Here is a 19,697-nt window from a genome sequence, read left to right as displayed (position 1 = left end):
CTTATCCCCTGCCCTTTTACCTTGAGTCTTAGCCTTGGCATCTCTGCTAATATTCTCTCTTACCTTTGTAGTTTTCACTATTATTTTCTTCATCCCTTTTGATATGAGCATTATCGTTGGTATGGAATTTTCACAAAAATAATCTCGTCGAAGTATAGATCTAAACCGACAAACAACCCTCAATTGAAGTTTAATTTGTTTGTCACTTAAGCAAACCAATAAAAACTGAGAGTATTTAAATCTCGGGTTATTTCTCAAAAAAATTGCAGGGAAGTGTGCATATTATTGGTTATGGGGTTACTTTTGGAGTTTTAAGGTTGATAGACAAGAAAATAAAACTAACAACTAAGAAATTATAAATGCTAAAAATCACTCATGTCAAGGATTAAGAGTCAAGGTTTCCTATCTTGGACCATTGACCACAACATGGTGACTACAAAGGATTAATTCCACTTAGTTTTCCTCTAACATCGGAGGGTTAACTCAAGTGGACATAGTTGGTCCTAGAACCAACTAACAACCCTAAATCACTAATGAAACTGGACATCAATGATCTCAAGGGACCTAAGTCCTCAATCACAAGCCAAGAGTATGAAAATCTACTCTAAAATCCAACCAAGCATTTTATCAAATACTTGAAAGGCATAAAAGAAAAACATGGTAAAATAGCAAGAAATATAAAATCTAAAACTACCAAATATAAGAAAACAACAATAACAACTCAATTAAACAATAAGAAACATAAAACATAAATCGCATTAACGGAAATTCAAATCAACAAGAGTCATAAACATAAAGGCAACAAAATAATAGAAATAGTAAGTAAAACTAAAAGAACAAAGATGTAAGAACAATAAATTTCAAGGAGAACTAAATCAAAGCAAGAATTAAACCTAAATCTAAGAGAAATCTAACCTAATCTACCCTAATTCTAGAAAGAAGAGAGAGCGTCTCTCTCTAGAATATGACTTAAAGCATGTTTCTATTCTATCCTAATTGCTCTTCCCTAGTTCCTTCTTGAATTTGGTCTTAAATACTTTAGAATTGAGTTGGATTTGGGATTGGGTGAGCTCAGAAACCGACCCCAGCGTGTTTCTTTAAGTTGATCACGTGCTGCTTGTCACCGTACGCGTCATGTCACGTGTACCCGTGGCCTGGCAAATTTCTTCCTCACGCGTACGCATGGCCTTGCGTTCACCGAATCCTTATTTTTCATGAATTCTCCATCTTGCATGCTTTTTCTTCACTTCTTTAATCCAATCCTTGCCTCCTAAGCCTGAAATCGTTAACAAACACATCAAGACATCGAGTCGAATCAAGTGGATTAAATTTAGATAATTAAAAGCCTAAAAAGTATGTTTTCAATCATTAAGCACAATTAGGAAGAATTCACAAAACCATGCTATTTCAATGAATAAATATAGAAAAAGTTGATAAAATCCACCAAATTCAATACAAGATAAACCATAAAATTGTGGTTTATCAATCTCTCCACACTTAAACATTAGCATGTCCTCATGCTAAACTCAAGAAAGACAAAAAAGGGGTTATCAATTTTATTCAATGCAAACTATCTAAATACAAACTATCTATATAAATATAACTATTCTAATTACTATCTATTTACCTATAAGTATATATGTAGTCAAAGTAAATCAAATTTTCAAGAAAGCATAAATGCATAATCAAGGGCCAAAATAATCATAACAAAATCAAATTCATAACTGAATTGATTTATTCAAAAGAATTTACAAATTTGCAAGATAAGCAATGATCAAAGATGGAAATATGGAATTGAGCAATTGAACCTTCACCGGATGTGTATATGAACTCTAGTTGCTCAAATGTTTAGGGTTAATCTACTCACTTCTCTTCTAATCATGCTTTCTAAAGTTTGTTTTTATCTAACCAATCAACAAATATTTAATGTATATATGCAAATATCATGAGGTCTTTTCAAGGTTGTAATGGGGCTAAGGGTAAAGGTCTATATGTATAGCTAAATGGCTAAGTGAGCTAAAATTTGAATTTTTGGTTAACCTAAGTTCTCACCTAACACATACACAATCTACACAATTCTAAAATCAAGCTTAGTTACCCAAAATCTCACTTTTACATACACACACACACACACACACACACACACTCATGTATTAAATTCAATTCAATCACATATGCATTGATTTTTATTGAATTTCTCATAGGGGTAATTTTGTCCCCTTTTCATTATTTCTCTTTTTTTTTTAAGAACATAATGTATACCAAGACATCACTGCATATGGTTTCCATACTATTACATGAGTATGTACCTAAGCTCTCAATATTTCTTAATAAAAGTAAAACACATTTTTATCAACCAAAATTCTCACATTTTTCCCACACTTAGTTGACACACACACTCACTATCTCAAGCTAACTAAAGATTCAAATAGGACAATTAATTATTTTTCGCTTAAGGTTAGTGATGTGGTAATATAAAGAACAAAAGGGGAATAAAAAAGCTCAAAGTGGCAAACAAAGATAAATGAAATGGTAGGCTATTTAGGTTAAGTGAGTTATAATGAAGTGATGGCCTCAATCACATAAATGCATGTATATACACTAAATAATGGATATATAGAATTAAACAAACTAAAGATTGCAATTATAGAGAAGAAAATACACAAGAATCAAAATCATGGTTAAATGATGTAACCATATAATTAAGCTAAAAATAATGAAAACTTCAACTCAAGTCAATTTGAATCTTAATGCCCTTTTTAGAAAAAAGAATTTCTTGAGAATTTCATCAAATTGATCAACATTTATTTCCCATTTTCAACCAAATCAATTTTTTATGTGTATCAGAATAAACTAAATTCAATTATGTACACTTTCCAATCACAACTAATAAACTAAAATAACTAAGCTAAATCTATATACTACCAACATAAAAAGATGCAACTAACTCAAAGTCTAAAATATATACAAGCAAAAGTGCAAAGTGCGATAAACTAAAAAGTATTCAAAACAACCAATATGTACAAAAATCCAAAAGTATACTAAAATAAAGATGCAAGTACGGAAAATAAAATAAAATAAAAGTGTCTAGAATGGAATGGTTTACCAAAATAACTCTGCTGATGAAGGCGGCCTCCCCACACTTAAATGTTAGCATCGTCATCGATGCTCCTGAAATCAAGCCGGGTGAGAGCAGTCATCGCCTGTATCTCCACTGTTTGCTGCGGGTGGCTGTGGCTCTGCCGGCTCCTTAGCCTGGGCCTCCTCCTTCTCAGACTGATTGGAGTGTCGGGCTCAGAAGAAATATCAATGCCTCCAGAAGTCACAATCCGCCTCAAATGTGCATAACGTCGCCTATTGCGATGTTCCATCTGATCCACGCGCTCGAAAAGGCGCTGCACGAGACGGTAGATCGGCTGGAAAGTAGATGATGGTACTGCTGTGGAAGGTACTGATGTTGTCGCTGAGGGTCCTGCTGTAGCAGAGGAAGTAGATGGCTCTGTAGAAGCAGTGAGTGCTTGACGATCTCGGCGGCTAGACGCTGGACGATCTCCGAACCAGTTGCCGTGCGGAATAACTTTCTTACGGCCGGCAACTGTCGGTTTCTCATCACCCTGCTCCCAGGAGACTTCAACCCGGTGAGCCATATGCCCAAGGAACATTAGGATGGACAGCTATGGTATAGAGGACTGCATCCCAATCAAGCTCCATACGGTGAATCTTCTCCTCGGCCTTACAGAAATCATCTTTATCACTAATCTTCGGCTGAAAGTGGAGGATCTCTTCAATAGCCTCCTCTGTCACTAAAATTTGCCTGCCTTGGAGCTGAATCGCATCTAGGGTTGCCCGGTAATAGTTACAATAAAATTCTCGGACCCAAGATGAGTTCACTCCCACTAAGTCTCGATCCAAGAACACCCAACCTAGTGACTTAATCCGACGCTCAGTAAACTGCGTCATGTCGGGTGGTATCTCAAGCTTCCTCTCTACGTGAAGGTTTCGCTTTTCTAGGAAGTGCGAAAACTTTAGTTCATAGTAGAGATTAGCAAACTTCACTCGGTCTGAGGAAGGTGTAGCTTGATCAGCCTTCTACTTCGCAGTAAGCTGCCTCTCAGATAAGGTTTCATCCGCTATCTCAGTGGATGGCTGTGATCTTTTTCTTTTACTTGAGGTTGTCTTAGCCTTGCCCTTTCCCTTTCCGTCAGTCATTCTGAAAAAGAAAATTCACAGGAAACGGGATATCAAATAGAAGCTAAGGCGTGTAAGGCAAAAATAATATAATAGGTAGGCAAGAGACAAAAAACAGAGGAATTAAAAGCTTATGCATGAAGTGAGTTAATAAAATGCAATCAACTTGGAATAGAATGAAAATAAAAATAAAAATAAGTCAAATTCACATTCCAAGTAATTGTGTACAAGGAAAATCAAATTGCTTGTCCGTGAAGAAACAAACTTGCTATGCATTAAAGGAATAGTAAAAGAGTTAATTTAAAAAGAAAAATTAAAAAGAAAAGTTAAAAAGTTAGTTAAAATCAAAAGTTAGAAAAAGAGAGAAAGTTAAATGTTAATAGCATAGCAAATATTGTTCTTAAATTAAGAAAATGTTCAAAAATAGTTAAGAAGAAGCAAACTCACATTAATGTAATATAATGCTAGCATTAATGATGAATTGAATAAGGCTAAATAAGCACAAAAAGGAGAAATCAATTATCAATGTGTTTGATCACTAAATTTGTAAAAATTGGTGTGAAAAGATTGAAACATGCACTTAATGTAACCCAAAATTCATTGAAAACAAAAATTTTATGCAATTGGTTACAAAAGTGAAAATGCACCAGTTTTTACAATCTTAAAGAACCTCAATAATCAAATTAGCAAGCTTAGGTCAATTAGGAAATTAAAAGTGTGCACTTCAATGATTGTATGGAAATTAGTTGAATTCAAATCATGAAGTGAAAGAATTGACCGAACTTGACAATTCAAATCATAGAAGAGGTTCAAAGATAGTTGGCTAACAATAGCTTCTTATTGCAACCAATCATACTATGCAACATAAGGGAACCAAAAGAAATAGAAACGTTGGCCGAGTAATTTATTAATTGAGTTGGTCACAAAACAAAACTATAGCAACAAATTACCAACTTAATTAACAAATCCTAATCAATTAATGCACCAAATTTAAAAAATTTTGGAAGCATTCCGACAGTAAATAGGACGTTCCCGAATTTAAACAAACAGAAGAATCAATCCATATGAACCCAATTAACATCAAACAAGCACAAATCACAACAGCTCATATGAATTAAGCAGTAACAAGCAAAAGTGGCAATCAGCAGCAATTCACAAATTAGCATAAGACCATGACCAACATCATTCAATCAAAACAAGGTAGTAAACCAATGATTCTAGACATTATTATCAACACAAATAAGCAACTAAATCCACTACAATTCAAATACTACCTAACTACTTAGAACTAACTAAACATGCATCCTTAACTAATCTAATTAACAAAAACAAACCTAACTAACAAAAATTAAACTAATAATTAAAATAACTAAACCAAGATTAACTAATTAAACTCAGAAAAAATGAAAATAAGGAGAACCTAGAAATGAGGCAGAATCAGAGAGTGGCAAGGGAAGAAGAGTGGTGGCAGAGCAATACCGGCCTAGAGGTGGCACTGTGCTGACAGCGGCAGAACCAAAAACAGGAGAATAGGGGAAGTCCCTATTCTTGTTGAAGGTTGTGGTAGGCTTAGAGAAGGGAGTTGAATCTATGCCTTCCTTTTTAAGTTGCTGTTATTACCCTTTTAAAACAAACGTTCAATTCTGATTCTGTTTGTACTCAGCAGCAAAAATTTATGAGACAATTTATTTTTGTCTCATGAATATCAGAAAACAGAACACAGCAGAGAAGAGAAAAGCTAACACCAACATGTATCCTGGTTCGGTTGCCTTGTGCTATGCAACCTACATCCAGTCTCCTCCACAACTATGGAAGAATTTCACTATAGTTAACAGTATTACATACACCAATTTCACAGGATTGACCCAATCCTTTCACACTCAAGTTCTAACCTAACTTAACATTGGCTATGCTAATACTTAACTATTCACTCTTAGTGCTAACCCAACTAAGAAAGGGATACCTTACAGGTACAAGATACAAGACATAAACATACCTAAAGAAATCTGAAATAAACTCTAGGCTTTTCTCTCAAGTGTTTCTCTCAGCCTTTTTCCACCCATGGCTTTTTCATAATCTTTCTCACAATGCCTTTTCTCACAAGAAATTACAGAAAGATAAACTTAGAAAAGCACATTACAATCAGTAAAACATGAAGGAGATTGACTTTATCAGCAGCCTCTTTGCTATGTGCAAAACCAGATTCGCAAACCTTAGATGCAGTTCTTCAGTATTGGCCGAATGCTTCTTTGAAAGAAAGCATTATTCAAGTAGAGAAACTTCTTTTCAGAACACTATTCTCAAACTCTGGTTTTCTCTCCTTGCCTTCTGAATGAACAGCAAGATTCATTTATCTCCTTGCATGTTGCTGGGTTCTTCTTCCAAGGTCAACACCTTGAGCCTTGAGCTTCACCAACCCACAGATTCACTTTTTCACCTCAATCCTTAGAGAAGAAACTTTCCTTCTGACTTCCTCACCTTGACCGAAAGCCATAACACAGCAACCATGGAAATCTCCCAAAGGTCAACTTGATCTGAGCCCTTGAAAACCAACTTGGTCCCCAAGTCTTGTTTAAGACCGTAGATACACAGCAGGGAAGAACAGAAATCCTCTTTCCCTTGTATCCCATTTCGGATAGAGCAGAGAGATGGGAAGAAGAGATGAAACCGAGTTGCATGTATGAGGAAAAGATTTACGTATAACCTAAGCTTGATTTGGTTTGGATTTGTTGAGATGACTTCTGCCTTTCAAGCTTAATTTCTCTTTCTTTCTTCTTCTGTGAATAGCGTGTGGAGCTAAGCACTTTCTCTTGCTTCTGTGATTTGACATGGTCAGAGAGAAAAGAACGTTGCTTTGGTAAAAGCAAGTGAGAGGGAATGAAGGCTTCAATCTTGTATGAGAAGCTTGGTGGGATTAACTTGAATTGATGGACACGGGCTTGGATCGGGTTTGGTTTGATTAGCTTGGCCCGTTGGTTCTTTTGGCTTCTTTCTTTGCTTTTCCTTGGGCTTCTAATTTTTGCTTTCAGCCCACCATCCTTACTGTTTGCTTTACATTTCATTTGGGCTATAAAATTGAATTTTAGCCTGCAACAATAAATAATTAGTAATATTTAATTTATAATTACTCAACACAAATTATTTATTTTGTCCAAAAATAATGTTTGTCATCACTAATTAATTTAGTTAATTTCTTAACTCAACAATCTCCCCCTTGATGACAAACATGATTTAAGCACTAATAAAAAGGAAATGAATTTGGGTAAGGTTTAGAAACTCCCTTTGATTTTTGTTATTTGCTTTTATGTTGCTCCCCCTTTCCTTTTCAAGATTAGCTCCCCCTGGATTTATGCTTTCCTCTTTGTTCCTGTTTTACATTGTACTTAAAGAAAGCACAATAAAGAGCTATGCACATTTATCTTGTCTAAGGGATATCAAATAAACAACACCACATAATTAGCCCAACATCAAGCTAATGACAGCAGCAAAAGGATTCAGCATGTGAAATCAAGTTTTAATACAGCAATCAGACAAAAATCCCAAAAGAAATACTAGTAGCTGCAGCAATGCCAAAAAATTCCTAGGACACATTTACCATCCTATTATCCTATTGCTATTACTCCCCCTTTTGTCATCAAGGGCGGATAATAAGAAAGATCAGCAAAAACAGCACCTTATAACCTGCAAAAGAGAGTTAGTGCACAGTCCTAATGAATTAACAAAGGTGCAATGTTATCCAAAGTTATTACAGTCATCCAAGAGAACAAAACAGTTCAACAATATCAAAAGAAACAGAATTCATCAGACAAAATGAGCAGACAGCAGCAGCTTTATGAAACAATTCTTAGGCATCCGAACCACTTTCCTCCGAATCAACTTCTTCATCAGCATCAGTGGCAGGGTCTTCATACTTTTGAAGGTTATCAATGAAAGTCATGATCACAGCCACTCTATTTCTTGACTTACGAAGGAAATTTTCGTGCTTGCTTGCTAGCTTCCTTTGCTCTTTGCTCATAGCAATCAAGTGATTTGATTGGGAGACAAACTCCTGAACAACATTCTAGACAATATTCAGCAGAGACGTTGGAAGAGAATTGGGACGCGAATGAGAATAGAGTTCTTGCGTCAGGGATAATGCAATTCAAACCCACACGTATGCGTGGGTCACGCCTAAGCGTGGCAGGGGCGAAATGGTGAGCGACGCATAGACGTGACAAGTGAAAAGAGGGGGTGACACGTACGCGTGAGAAGAAATTGTGCTAGACACACAGTTTCCACACACTACGTGCACAACTCACTGTCGGGATCGTGCGATGGCACAGTCCACGCACGATCCTAGCACGTTCAGATTCTGGGGGTCACGCGTACGCCGTACGCGTGGGTCAAGCGTACGCGTGACAAGGCCTCTCTCTTTTTCTCTTATTTTTTTTAAGAAATATAAAATAGAACCAAGACTATCCTACCCACTATTTACATTTCTAAACTAACCAGAATTCAAATCTAACAAAATCTTTAAATTTTTGAAAAAAAATTTCAAATACTCTACTATGCAATTTAAACAAAAATGAAATTTAAACAAAGATGAAATTCAAAATAACTAACCTACAACTTAAGGCATAAACCTATCTAAACAAACTAACACATAAGGCAATATATACAAGAGTAATATCAAGGCAAGAAATTACCTAACAATGGAAACTCAATTCATTCATTAACTATATAAACAAGAGAATGAAAAGAGGTTACCATGGTAGAGTGTCTCCCACCTAGAACTTTTATTTATTGTCCTTAAGTTGGACAATTGGGAAGCTCCTTGTCATGGTGGCTTGTGCTTGTACTCATCCTTGAACTTCCAAGAATGCTTGGTCTTCAAGTGGTTGTCAGAATTTCGAACCGATTTCACCAAGTTTCGATGAAGTTCTTCACAAAATATGAGCTCCCAAAGTTGATATTCATCTTGTAATTCGGGATCCCATATCTTATTTTCACACCCGTCTTCAAGTTGATCCTTGTGGTTCCATTTGGGTAGTAAACAAACCGAATTCTCAATGAAATACCAAAGTCTTTTCTTAGACCCATCCAATTGAGCACTAGTCCAATCTTTGCACTTGATTCTTGAAGTCTCAACCTTAATGAGCCTTGATTTGCAACGCCAACCGCTAATCATCCTCCTCTTGCACTTTATTCCACAAAGGGTCCTAAGTTGACCATCCGTTTCAAGCAAACCAAATTTGAGTGTGACAATAAAGCTTAAGGATACAAGTTTCACCCACTCAAATGAAGAAATAGATGGTGACCTAGGTAGAGAAGTTTCTAATTATCTTGACAAAGCGAATTCCACTCTCGTCCATCCTTTTAGAAGGACTTCCACCTCTTGACAACATGATTCTTCACTTTCAATCTTTTCCTCATTGCTTGCCAAGAGACTTGGAGGTTGTGCACATTCTTATTTGACCTCTATTTCATGTCCAATGGAAAAGAATTCAACAAAATCATCGAGGTGATTAGTTAGTGTAGATAAAAACTCATCGATGATTGAATCCATTTCTTAATTAACCTCTCTAAATTCTTCAACCATGATATGCCTTGGAAGTTGTGTACTAGCCTCCTCAACATCAATTTCAAACTTCTCGGAAGGAGGCTCTATAACTTTTGGTTCCCATGGACTTTCAACATTTTCTAAGTCTTCAACCACTTCTTCCTCTTCAATTATTTCGGCCTTCTCCACTTGTTCCAATACAAAATCCCACTCCTTATTCTCCACCGGAGTTTCTAACCTCTCTTTCATACTTCGTTCTTCATTTGCTTCTCCACATGTGACCATGGGAGCGCCTTGAGTGCATAGGCGTTATGAAGCTAGATCGGTTACTACCTTGGTCAAGGTAGCCATGAATTCCTTCTTACTTCCTTTGAGCTTCATGTTGCTCCTGAAGAAATGAAATGAGAGTGTCATTCATTGGACTTTGGGGTGGATAGGAAGGTTCATTGTTTGAGAGAAAGAGTTCATAATAGGAAGGTGGTTCATACTGGTGGGAGTATTGAGGTGATGTATGTGAAAATAGTAGTTCTTGGGAGTATTGATGTTGGAATTGTGGTGGCTCTAAGGGTTTTCGCTCATAATAGTCACATGGGTGAGGTAAATGAGGTTGGTGGTATGATGGATATGAGTTATAGGAAGGTGTTTGGTGGTATGAGGCTTGTGAGTATGATGGTTGAGGGCTATGTTGAGGATAGGGTTCATAGACATATGGTGGTTGTGGTTGATAACCACGAGATCCACCATATCCATTAGATTGATATGTATCATGGTATGGTTCATGCTCATAGTACATTGGAGGAGGTTGTTGCCATGAAGGTTGATCATATGCTTGAGGTTCCTCTCACCTTTGATTGTCCCATCATTGATGCATATCCTCGTTGAAATTCTCATTTCCTACAACATAGTTAGAACCAAATTCATAATCAAAATGATGAAAATTCATATTGAGAAGAGAAAATAAAAACAAAAACTAATAATTTTATTTAATATTTAATTAAATTGGTTGAATTCCGATTGAACTTCAGTCGAACTAGTGAACTAATAAACCAGTCATTCTATCGGTTCATTGACCCATTCGGTTCTTACAACCTTGTTGAGGAGACCATAAAAAAAAGGGAAAAAAAATTTCCTTGTTAAAGATTACTAAAAGGAAAATCAATTGCGTAATGTTAAGGCCAAATATAGCAAAAATAAAAAGTTTCAACTTAAAATTGCGACTACATTGGGATCAAACCCAGAATCTCTGGTTCCGTAGATCAGCGCCTTATCCATTGGGCCATGGAGTCTTTTCATTATTATAACTAAGAAAATTATATGGTACAGATCTAAATCTGTACAGATTTAAAGATTTGTTTACTTAAACCACACTTTCTAAAGCTACACTTTTCACTTAAAACCGTAGCTCTTCACAAAGAAAAACGTCACCTAATGGAAAAAAGTAAATTAGAAGATTTAAGAGAAGAAATAATTAAGTTATCAAAATTAATAGATCAAAAATTAATGATTTTAACTAATGTTAACTGTAATGACACCGAATTCTTAAAATCAATACAAAATGATTTTTCTCAAAATCTTTATTTTACTATAAGTTTTATTGAAGGACTTCAAAAACCTGAAAAAACTTATTTTTCACACGGAATTTCTAAGAAATGTTACCATGGAAATGATTCCCCACATCTTTATCATATTTTTAACCCACAATTAAATTCTATAGTAGATATGCTTGAAGAAATATTAGTATCTATAAAATTTCAAAGAAATAAGGAAAAAGAAAATCCCAAAGAAGAAAAATTTCAAAATATAATCAACATAACAGATTTAAAAGTAAAACCACCACTAAAATTATGAATATTGAAGAAAAATTAGAAGAAGTTACAATGCTTTTTAAACAATTAAAAATGGCTCAAGAAAATAATATTATGGAACAGGGATTTCAGATAGAAGAAGAATTAGTAAATTCTGAAAATATAGAAAATGAAGAACACATCCTAGATTATTCAAGTGACGAAGAACCAGCAATTCCAATACAAGTAAAAAATGAAGCTGGAACATCTAGGGATAATCAATCTCAATTTAAATGGGAAACAGGTTTTGATAATTATGCTTTTAAAAAAGGATTTATAAATAAAGATTCAAAATATACAAAAATACCATCAAAATACGTTCCTAAAATCCAGGAAATGGAAGGAGAAAGAATGCTCGATTTAGACTGTAAAAAGAATGAAAAAGAAATTTTCAAAAACTGGTTGAATTCCTTCTTATTAGAAGGCTTTACTAATCCAAAACTTAATGAATTATCTGGAAGAGATATTTGGAATTATATAGGGTTTCATACTAAAGGAGCTATAAGAGATTATATGACATCAATAGAAAACCAAATAATAGAAGAATTAGCAACAAAAACAACAGCTTATGATAAGATATTATATATAATGATGATTCTATATAAAGAATTTTTTGGAAAAAATATTATAGATCATAAACAAGAAGTCTATAATAAAAAATATCAAGAAGCAAAAAATTATTTAGCTAACATTCAGATATATGATTTATGTAATGTGGAGTCTTATATATGTGAATATAGAATACATTATTACAAATTAAAAGAAGAAGATAAAAATCATTATCTTAGTATGTATATAACAAAACTTCCATATCCTGCTAATGAATTTATTATGGGAAGATTTATAAGAGAAATAAATAGAGGAACAATTGAAAATAATTTTGGTGGAGCAACCTCTGCAATAAGAGAGGAAATAAAAGAACGTTGTATGCAAGAAGCAACTCAAAAAAGATTTGCAAATATAATTAGAATTTGCTGTCAGGATAATGAAGAAATACCTCAAAAATATGGTCTTAATAAAAATTTTCAAAGAAAAAGAAAATATCAATTTAGAAAAAGAAAATACTATCCAAACTGGAGAAAAAAGAGGTATTTTAGAAAAAGAAATAACAATAAAAACAAAAGACAAAAAAGTGATTATTGCCCGAATAAAAAAGAAAATTGTAAGTGTTGGTATTGCCAAGAAGAAGGACACTATGCAAATGAATGTCCAAAAAAGAAGGATAAAAAGGATCTTACTAAACAAATAGAAATTGCTAAGTCCTGTTTCATGGAACCATTAGAAGAATCTGATGATAACTTAGACTATATTTTTGAATGTCTCGGAAACAGACTCAGAGACTGAGTAATAATGCTACATTTATTACTATAAAAATAACAGAAAAGTTTATAAATGCTTTCATAGATTCTGGAGCAACGCAATGCTTTGCTAGTTCAAACATAAAACTTGATTGGAAAAAATTAAAGAAACCATTAAGAGTTAGAATAGCTGACAAATCAATACATAAAATTAACCAAAAAGCAGAGATGGTTGAAATTTTTATTCAAAATTATAGGTTCATTGTTCCATCTATATATATGTTAGACTCTGGAATGGATTTTATCATAGGAAATAATTTTTTAAAGCTATATCATCCATTCATTCAAGAATTAACATATATAGTTTTAAAAGCACCACACGATTCTTCAATAAATCAAAAATCAAAACGTATAAAAATACCAACTACCACTATAGATAAGATCTTAAAATTTAAAATATTTTCTATATTAGAGACATGTTATTTAAATTTATACTTTCAGATAAATATCCCAAAAAATAGTCTTGAAATAAAGATAGAAGAACTTTTGGATGAAATTTGTGCTGAAAATCCTTTAGATGCTAAAAATACAAATAACGAATTAGTAAGTATTAAATTAAAAGATCCTACAAAAGAGATAAATGTTCCAAATAAAATTCCTTATTCCGCAAGAGATAGAGAAGAGTTTTCATTAGAATGTAGAGATCTTTTGGAAAAAGGAATTATAAGATTAAGTAAAAGTCCTCATGCGGCTCCAGCCTTTTATGTCGAAAACAATAATGAAATTAAAAGGGAAAAACGAAGAATGGTTATTAACTATAAGAAGATGAATGAAGCAACTATTGGTGATGCTCATAAACTTCCAAGAAAAGATTCTATTTTAGAAAAAATCAAAGGAGCAACTTGGTTTTCATCTCTTGATGCAAAATCAGGATATTGGCAGCTTCGTTTAGACGAAGAAACAAAGAAATTAACTGCTTTTACTTGCCCAACAAAAGAATCAACAAGTGTGTTACTCTATGAATGGAATGTATTACCATTCGGATTAAAACAAGCCCCAGGTATTTACCAAAGATTTATGGAAGAAAATCTAAAAGAGTTAAATGAATTTGTTTTAGTGTATATTGATGATATACTAATTTTTACAAAACAGGATAGAGAAGATCATCTTCAAAAATTATTAATAGTTTTAGAAAGATGTAAAGAAAAAGGATTAGTTCTTAGCAAAAAGAAAGCAAGAATAGCAAAACAAGAAATAGAGTTTCTTGGATTAATTCTATCTACTCAAGGAAAGCTAAAACTTCAACCAAATGTCCTAGAAAAGGTAAATTTATTTCCTAATAAAATAGAAGATAGAAAACAATTACAAAGATTTTTAGGATGTATAAATTATATTTCTGATCAAGGATTTTTAAAGAATATAACAGAATACACTAAAAGCTTATTTCCAAAAATAAGTACTAAAAAAGAATGGAAATGGGATGAAAAAGATAGTATGCAAATTCAAAGGATTAAAGAATTATGTGAAAAACTTCCAGAACTTTATATTCCAAAAGAAAATGACTACTTAATAGTAGAAACAGATGCTTCAGACATAACCTGGTCAGGATGTCTAAAAGCTAAGAAAGCTATAAAAAGTTTGGAACAAGGAAAAGAATCACTAGATTCTAAAGATTCCCTAAAGGAATTACTTTGCAGGTATATTTCAGGGACTTTTACTCCAACAGAACAGAGATATACCACTCATGAAAAGGAAACTCTAGCAGCAATTAAATCTCTTAAGAAATAGAAAATTGATTTACTACCAAGAGAATTTACATTAAGGACAGATTCAAGCTACCTAACAGGTTTCATACAATATAATTTAAAAGTTGATTATAATCATGGACGATTGGTAAGATGGCAATTATTTTTGTTACAATATCCAATAAAAATTGAATATATTAAGGGTGACAAAAATGTTATTGCAGATACATTAACAAGAGAATGGAGTTCGTCTACAACGCATTAGATCAAGAAATTCAAAAATATGAGCAAGAGCTCGAAAAATGCAAGCATTGTCAGCAAATAAGGACACAGATCCAATCCCTCAAGAAGGCCATCGAAGCAATGAAATCAACACAACAAGCAGAAACATCAGAGTTCAGCCAGCTAAGCATGGTGGACAAAGTGAAGAAAAAATTTTAGAAAATAAAACAATTGCTGAAATCATTAAAAAATCCACCCAAGATAAAAAATATTATGTAATTTATAATGGCCCCATGAAAGGAGTATATGATGCCTGGGAAAAAGCAGCACCATTCACACACCAGTCAAAGATAATTCATAAAGGAGGGTTCCTAACACTGGAAGAGGCAAAGAAATCCTTCAAGGAATATGAAGCTCTCCATCCAGAGCAAACCCTAAAAAGAGCAGATAAAGCTCCAATTCAAACCCAGAGAACAGGGATAATAAGAAACATTCCTACAAGGGCTGAAATCAAGGAAAAGAAAAGGGTCTGTAGATCTAATCTCAGAGAAACCCTTAACATAGTCCTGAATTGGACTGAAGAAAAAAGGGCAATTTTGGGATATTATCCTGTTGTCAAAGAACAGCTAACAAAGCTGGTTATATTTCCAGATGCTTCTCCATCTGACACCTATCAGTTTTTCCAGTATGGATTAATTGATACAATCTTAATTTTTAATGATCTAAAAAATATTAGTGAGTTTCCTGCAGGATTCGTTGATGCAGTAAAGAGATTTAAAAATATGATTGACAATGTAAATCCAAGGGATATATCCCTAAAATTTAGAAACAGTCAACCTATTTTTAATGAAGAAGAAGAATGCTTGGTTCCAGCACACCAAGTAATATTCATGTCCGTCTTCCCAGGAAATTTTCAACCAATTGATCAAATTCAAGATTTAACAATTTACAGTCATGAAGGAAGGCTAGCCAGCACATTAGCAAGGGTCTTTGAAAGAACTCAAAAAATAACGAAGGAATCTCACACAAGGATTAATTATAAAAGTAGAAATACTCTACTTGTGTCCAGTAAAAGAAATGAAATTGAAGAAAGAGAGATGAGACTCTTGGTAGAATTTGAATCAGCATTCTACAACTTATCTGGACTTTTAGAAAAGCTCCCTGAAGGGATAAAGAGGAATCTCTGCTATTTGATAAAAGACAGAGAAGACCACAAGTGCCAGCTATGTGCCTCAGAGTTATCTGAAGAAAGCAATAATGAAACGGAATCAACTCACATGATGAAGGAAGAAGACAATACATCTGACGGTCACATGATAAAAGAAGAGGACAGCACATCTGAAGCATCTCTCAACATTATTGCATAGTGACGTAAGCACTTAGGTCATAGAGCACCAACAATGTAGCTGGTGAAAGAGAACAAACAATGACGTAAGCAATGACGTCATAAGAAGGGTAAGGATGGGAATTGTCCATCAAATCCAACTATTATAAATAGGCTGCTTAGGCAATTGTAAAGGCATCAGACAATAGGAAGCAGGAGGCTAAGAGTACTCATATGCTAGGAGAGCAAGGAGGAAGCTGCCGAGGCGATTCTATAGTCTGAGGAAGAATCCCCTTAGGGAAAAATAGTTCTAAACTCCCATCTGGAGTTAGTATCTACAATCTCCCCTCTGGAGATAAAAACCCCTTATGTAAAATATACTGAATAAAGGAAGTTTTTCTCCAGAAAGGTACATCTTCATTCTAGTCTTTCAATTATGAATTATTTAGAAAGTTTAGAATTAACAGAAGAATCTGATTATTATAGATTAACTGCTTTATTAGATAATGAAAAGCAGGCTGTTCTAAAAACAGAATTAAATCTCAAATCAAATGAAAATTTTAATAAACAAAATCTTTTAAAAGAAATTTTTAACAGAAAAAATATAATATACTATGGAAAAATTCAACTTGAAGCTCCTATAAAAATAAAATCTGCCAATGGAGAACTTGAAATAGCTTTGATAAATAATGAAGAATTGAGTAAACAGATTGAGAAAATTAAGGATCAACAAAAAAGATCTAAAATTGGATGGATTCATATTAGTACTATACAAGTCTTAATTAAATCTACATATATGAAGGGAATTAATTCACCAATAAGCTTAGCAATCTGTGACAAAAGAATTACTGATGACCCAATAGATCAAATAATTGGAATTGTTCATGGAAATTTGGCAAACGTAAATGTTAAATTTAATGCCCATCTTGGATATGCTATACCTTTATCAACTGAAAATCTTGGAAGATCTGTAAGTCTGGCTTATAAATTTCATAGAAAGAATCTAATGGAACAAGATGATGAACCATTTTCAATTACATATGCAATAAATTATGCTTTAACAAATAGCCATCATAGTATAATATTTAAAAACAGAGAAAGAATTTATGTCGATGAATTATTTCAGAAAATTGTAAAAACAGAAATACCAAAATATAAAGCTATTGAAAACTCAGTTCTATTACTAAAAGAACTATCAGGAAAATTGGTTTCATCAAATTTTCAAATAAGAGAATCTAAAATTAATAGTCCCTTAAGTTTATCTAAGTTAAAAATTAAAGAAAAAGATTCTGAAATAAAAGAATTAACAAAAAAGGTCGAAAAATTAAATGAAACCCTAAATACTAAATTATGACAATAAATAAAGAAGAAATATATGTAACTTATCAAGATAAGAAACAAGAGCTCTTTGAAAGAGAAAATCGTTTGAATTATTTGCAGTTCTCTGAAATAAATCAAAGAGCATTTAAAGCTCTAAAAATAATCTATGACAAGTTAAAAAGAGAAGTTGAAGAGTTAGAAAAATTAATAGAATCTCTAGAAAAAAGTGATGAAGCAATGATAGAATTTGCAGAAATTCTAAAATAAATAATGAAGCATACAAAAATTGAAAGACCAGAAAATAAAATAAAAAGAAAAAGAGCGAAAAAATTAAAAAGTAAAATAAAGGAGTATAAAAAGGAATTAAATAATCTTCAGATCGAAATTGATGACCTTATAATAAAAAGGATAGAAATAAGAATAAATATAAACAAGTTGGAGTTAAACTTAAAAAATTTATAAATGCCTGGAAAACCATATTATGACTTAAAAGAATTAAAGCTGTTAAAAGAAAAAATGGAGAATGAGGTTGAAAAATTAAAAAGATATTTAGAAACAACGGAAAGTGTAGAAATAAAAGAAGTTTTTGAAGATTTGAAAAAATATATTAAAGAAAAGACAAACAGATAAAAGATTTTATAAACAATAATCCATGCAAAAAAGAATATTATAAACTAAAATAAGATTAAAAAACTATAAAAATGAAATCAGAATTATAAATACTAGTAATAATAGAAATTTTCAACTAAAACAAGATTAAAAAATTATAAAAATGAGATCAGAATTATAAATACTAGTAATAATAGAAATTTTCAACATCTTCAAATCTATACACATTATAAAGATAAAAGAGTTAAAAATTGGTATCAGAGCCAAGTTAACGGTTAAGGGTAACACTTTCTCTTTAAGCAACACTTTTAGTGATACGCTTTTAAACCAAATAAAAACAAAAATCTGTAAATCTGTACCAAAATGCATCTGTACACTAGATGGACTATTCAATATTTTAGATATTCCAAAGAGTTTAGCGATTCAGCAGGTTCAGCCATGGCGTGCAATTCAATATAGTGTACTTGAAGTTGGGTGAATCCCCATTGAAGCTTCTGCTGCATATCCTAGTCTTCATCATCCATAGTTTGGTAACACTAGAACTTCAAAGCCAGCAACCCATCACCACCAAAACCAACAAAAGCAACAACACTATTATTATTATTATTATTATTGTTGTTGTTGCTTTTGTAGAAGCAGCTACAGGGAATGAATCAGAATCCGAAATTATTCCAATTCTATACATAAAAAAAGGGGGGAAAAAAGAATGGGAAAGAAGCAATCTTTGGTAGCATAGCTACCCAGATTGTATCTGTTATCCTGAATCCAATATCTGACTCTTGACACTCTCAAACACCGACTCCACCACCTTCTGTAAGTTTCTCCTTTTCATATTATTGTTTTCTGATGTTTCTCTTTGCCTCTTGGCTAAAATTCAGGCTTTTTTAGTTATTGTTCCTTTTCTTGCCCCTTAATTAAGTTTTGAAGGTTATTTTTCGTTTTTTGTTTTTTGGCTTAAGAGTAAAGTTGAAGATGATTGATTGTTTTTCCTTCTCAGGATGAGGTAGGGGGATTAGGAGGAACAACAAGTGGATCAGAGAAAACTGAAGAGGGTAGCAATGAATTAGTTGATGGCCCTGACAGCTCATCTTTCAGTGCATTTCTATATTCTTTGTTGTCTTCATCAGATGCTGGAGGAGATAATGCAAAGGTAATAACCCTTTACCCGATTCATCGTTGAAGGAGAATAATGGTGGAAAGAAAAGCTTGTTCTCTAGGAGTAAGCAATCACTCGGTAGAGCTATTCTCCAAGCCGCTAGGATCGGTGGATTTCGCCATCATGGGAGGAAGGATAATAATTCCGAAATGAATTCTGATTGTCTAAATGGTTCTGTATTGAATGGTGTTAAGATGAATCATCTTGCAACTGTGAAAGGGAAAGAATCAGAGTCTGTTTCTTTGGTTGAGCTGTCCATGCTCCTTTCGGACGCGATGAGAAGTACTCTCTATGCTTCTCTTCCTGCTCTTGTTCATGGAAGGAAGTGGCTGCTGCTGTACAGGTATCAAGAGATGAAGATTCATTCCAAAGCTATTGATATTTTATTATGATTTTGACTTCACTTGGAGGAACGGTATATCACTTTCAACCCTTTATCGAAGAAGCATGCT

The 19,697-nt window shown here is 33.3% G+C and overlaps 1 protein-coding gene across 1 annotated transcript; it reads left to right on the top strand.

Moving 5' to 3' along the window:
- The first annotated feature begins 10,234 nt into the window (after positions 1-10,234).
- LOC148546400 (uncharacterized) lies at positions 10,235-19,637 on the top strand. Its single transcript, XM_088499201.1, has 3 exons — positions 10,235-10,324; positions 19,087-19,239; positions 19,272-19,637. Exons 1-3 carry the CDS (start codon positions 10,235-10,237, stop codon positions 19,635-19,637), a joined length of 609 nt encoding a protein of 202 aa, XP_088355327.1.
- Positions 19,638-19,697: the final 60 nt, after the last annotated feature.

The sequence above is a fragment of the Arachis ipaensis genome, chromosome B9 (genome assembly GCF_059453495.1).
Source record: "Arachis ipaensis isolate K30076 ecotype BB chromosome B9, ASM5945349v1, whole genome shotgun sequence".
In the NCBI taxonomy this organism is placed as follows: Eukaryota; Viridiplantae; Streptophyta; class Magnoliopsida; order Fabales; family Fabaceae; genus Arachis; species Arachis ipaensis.
The sequence above is the reverse complement of the archived record's forward strand: the minus strand, read 5'-3'. Positions and strand labels throughout refer to the sequence as shown.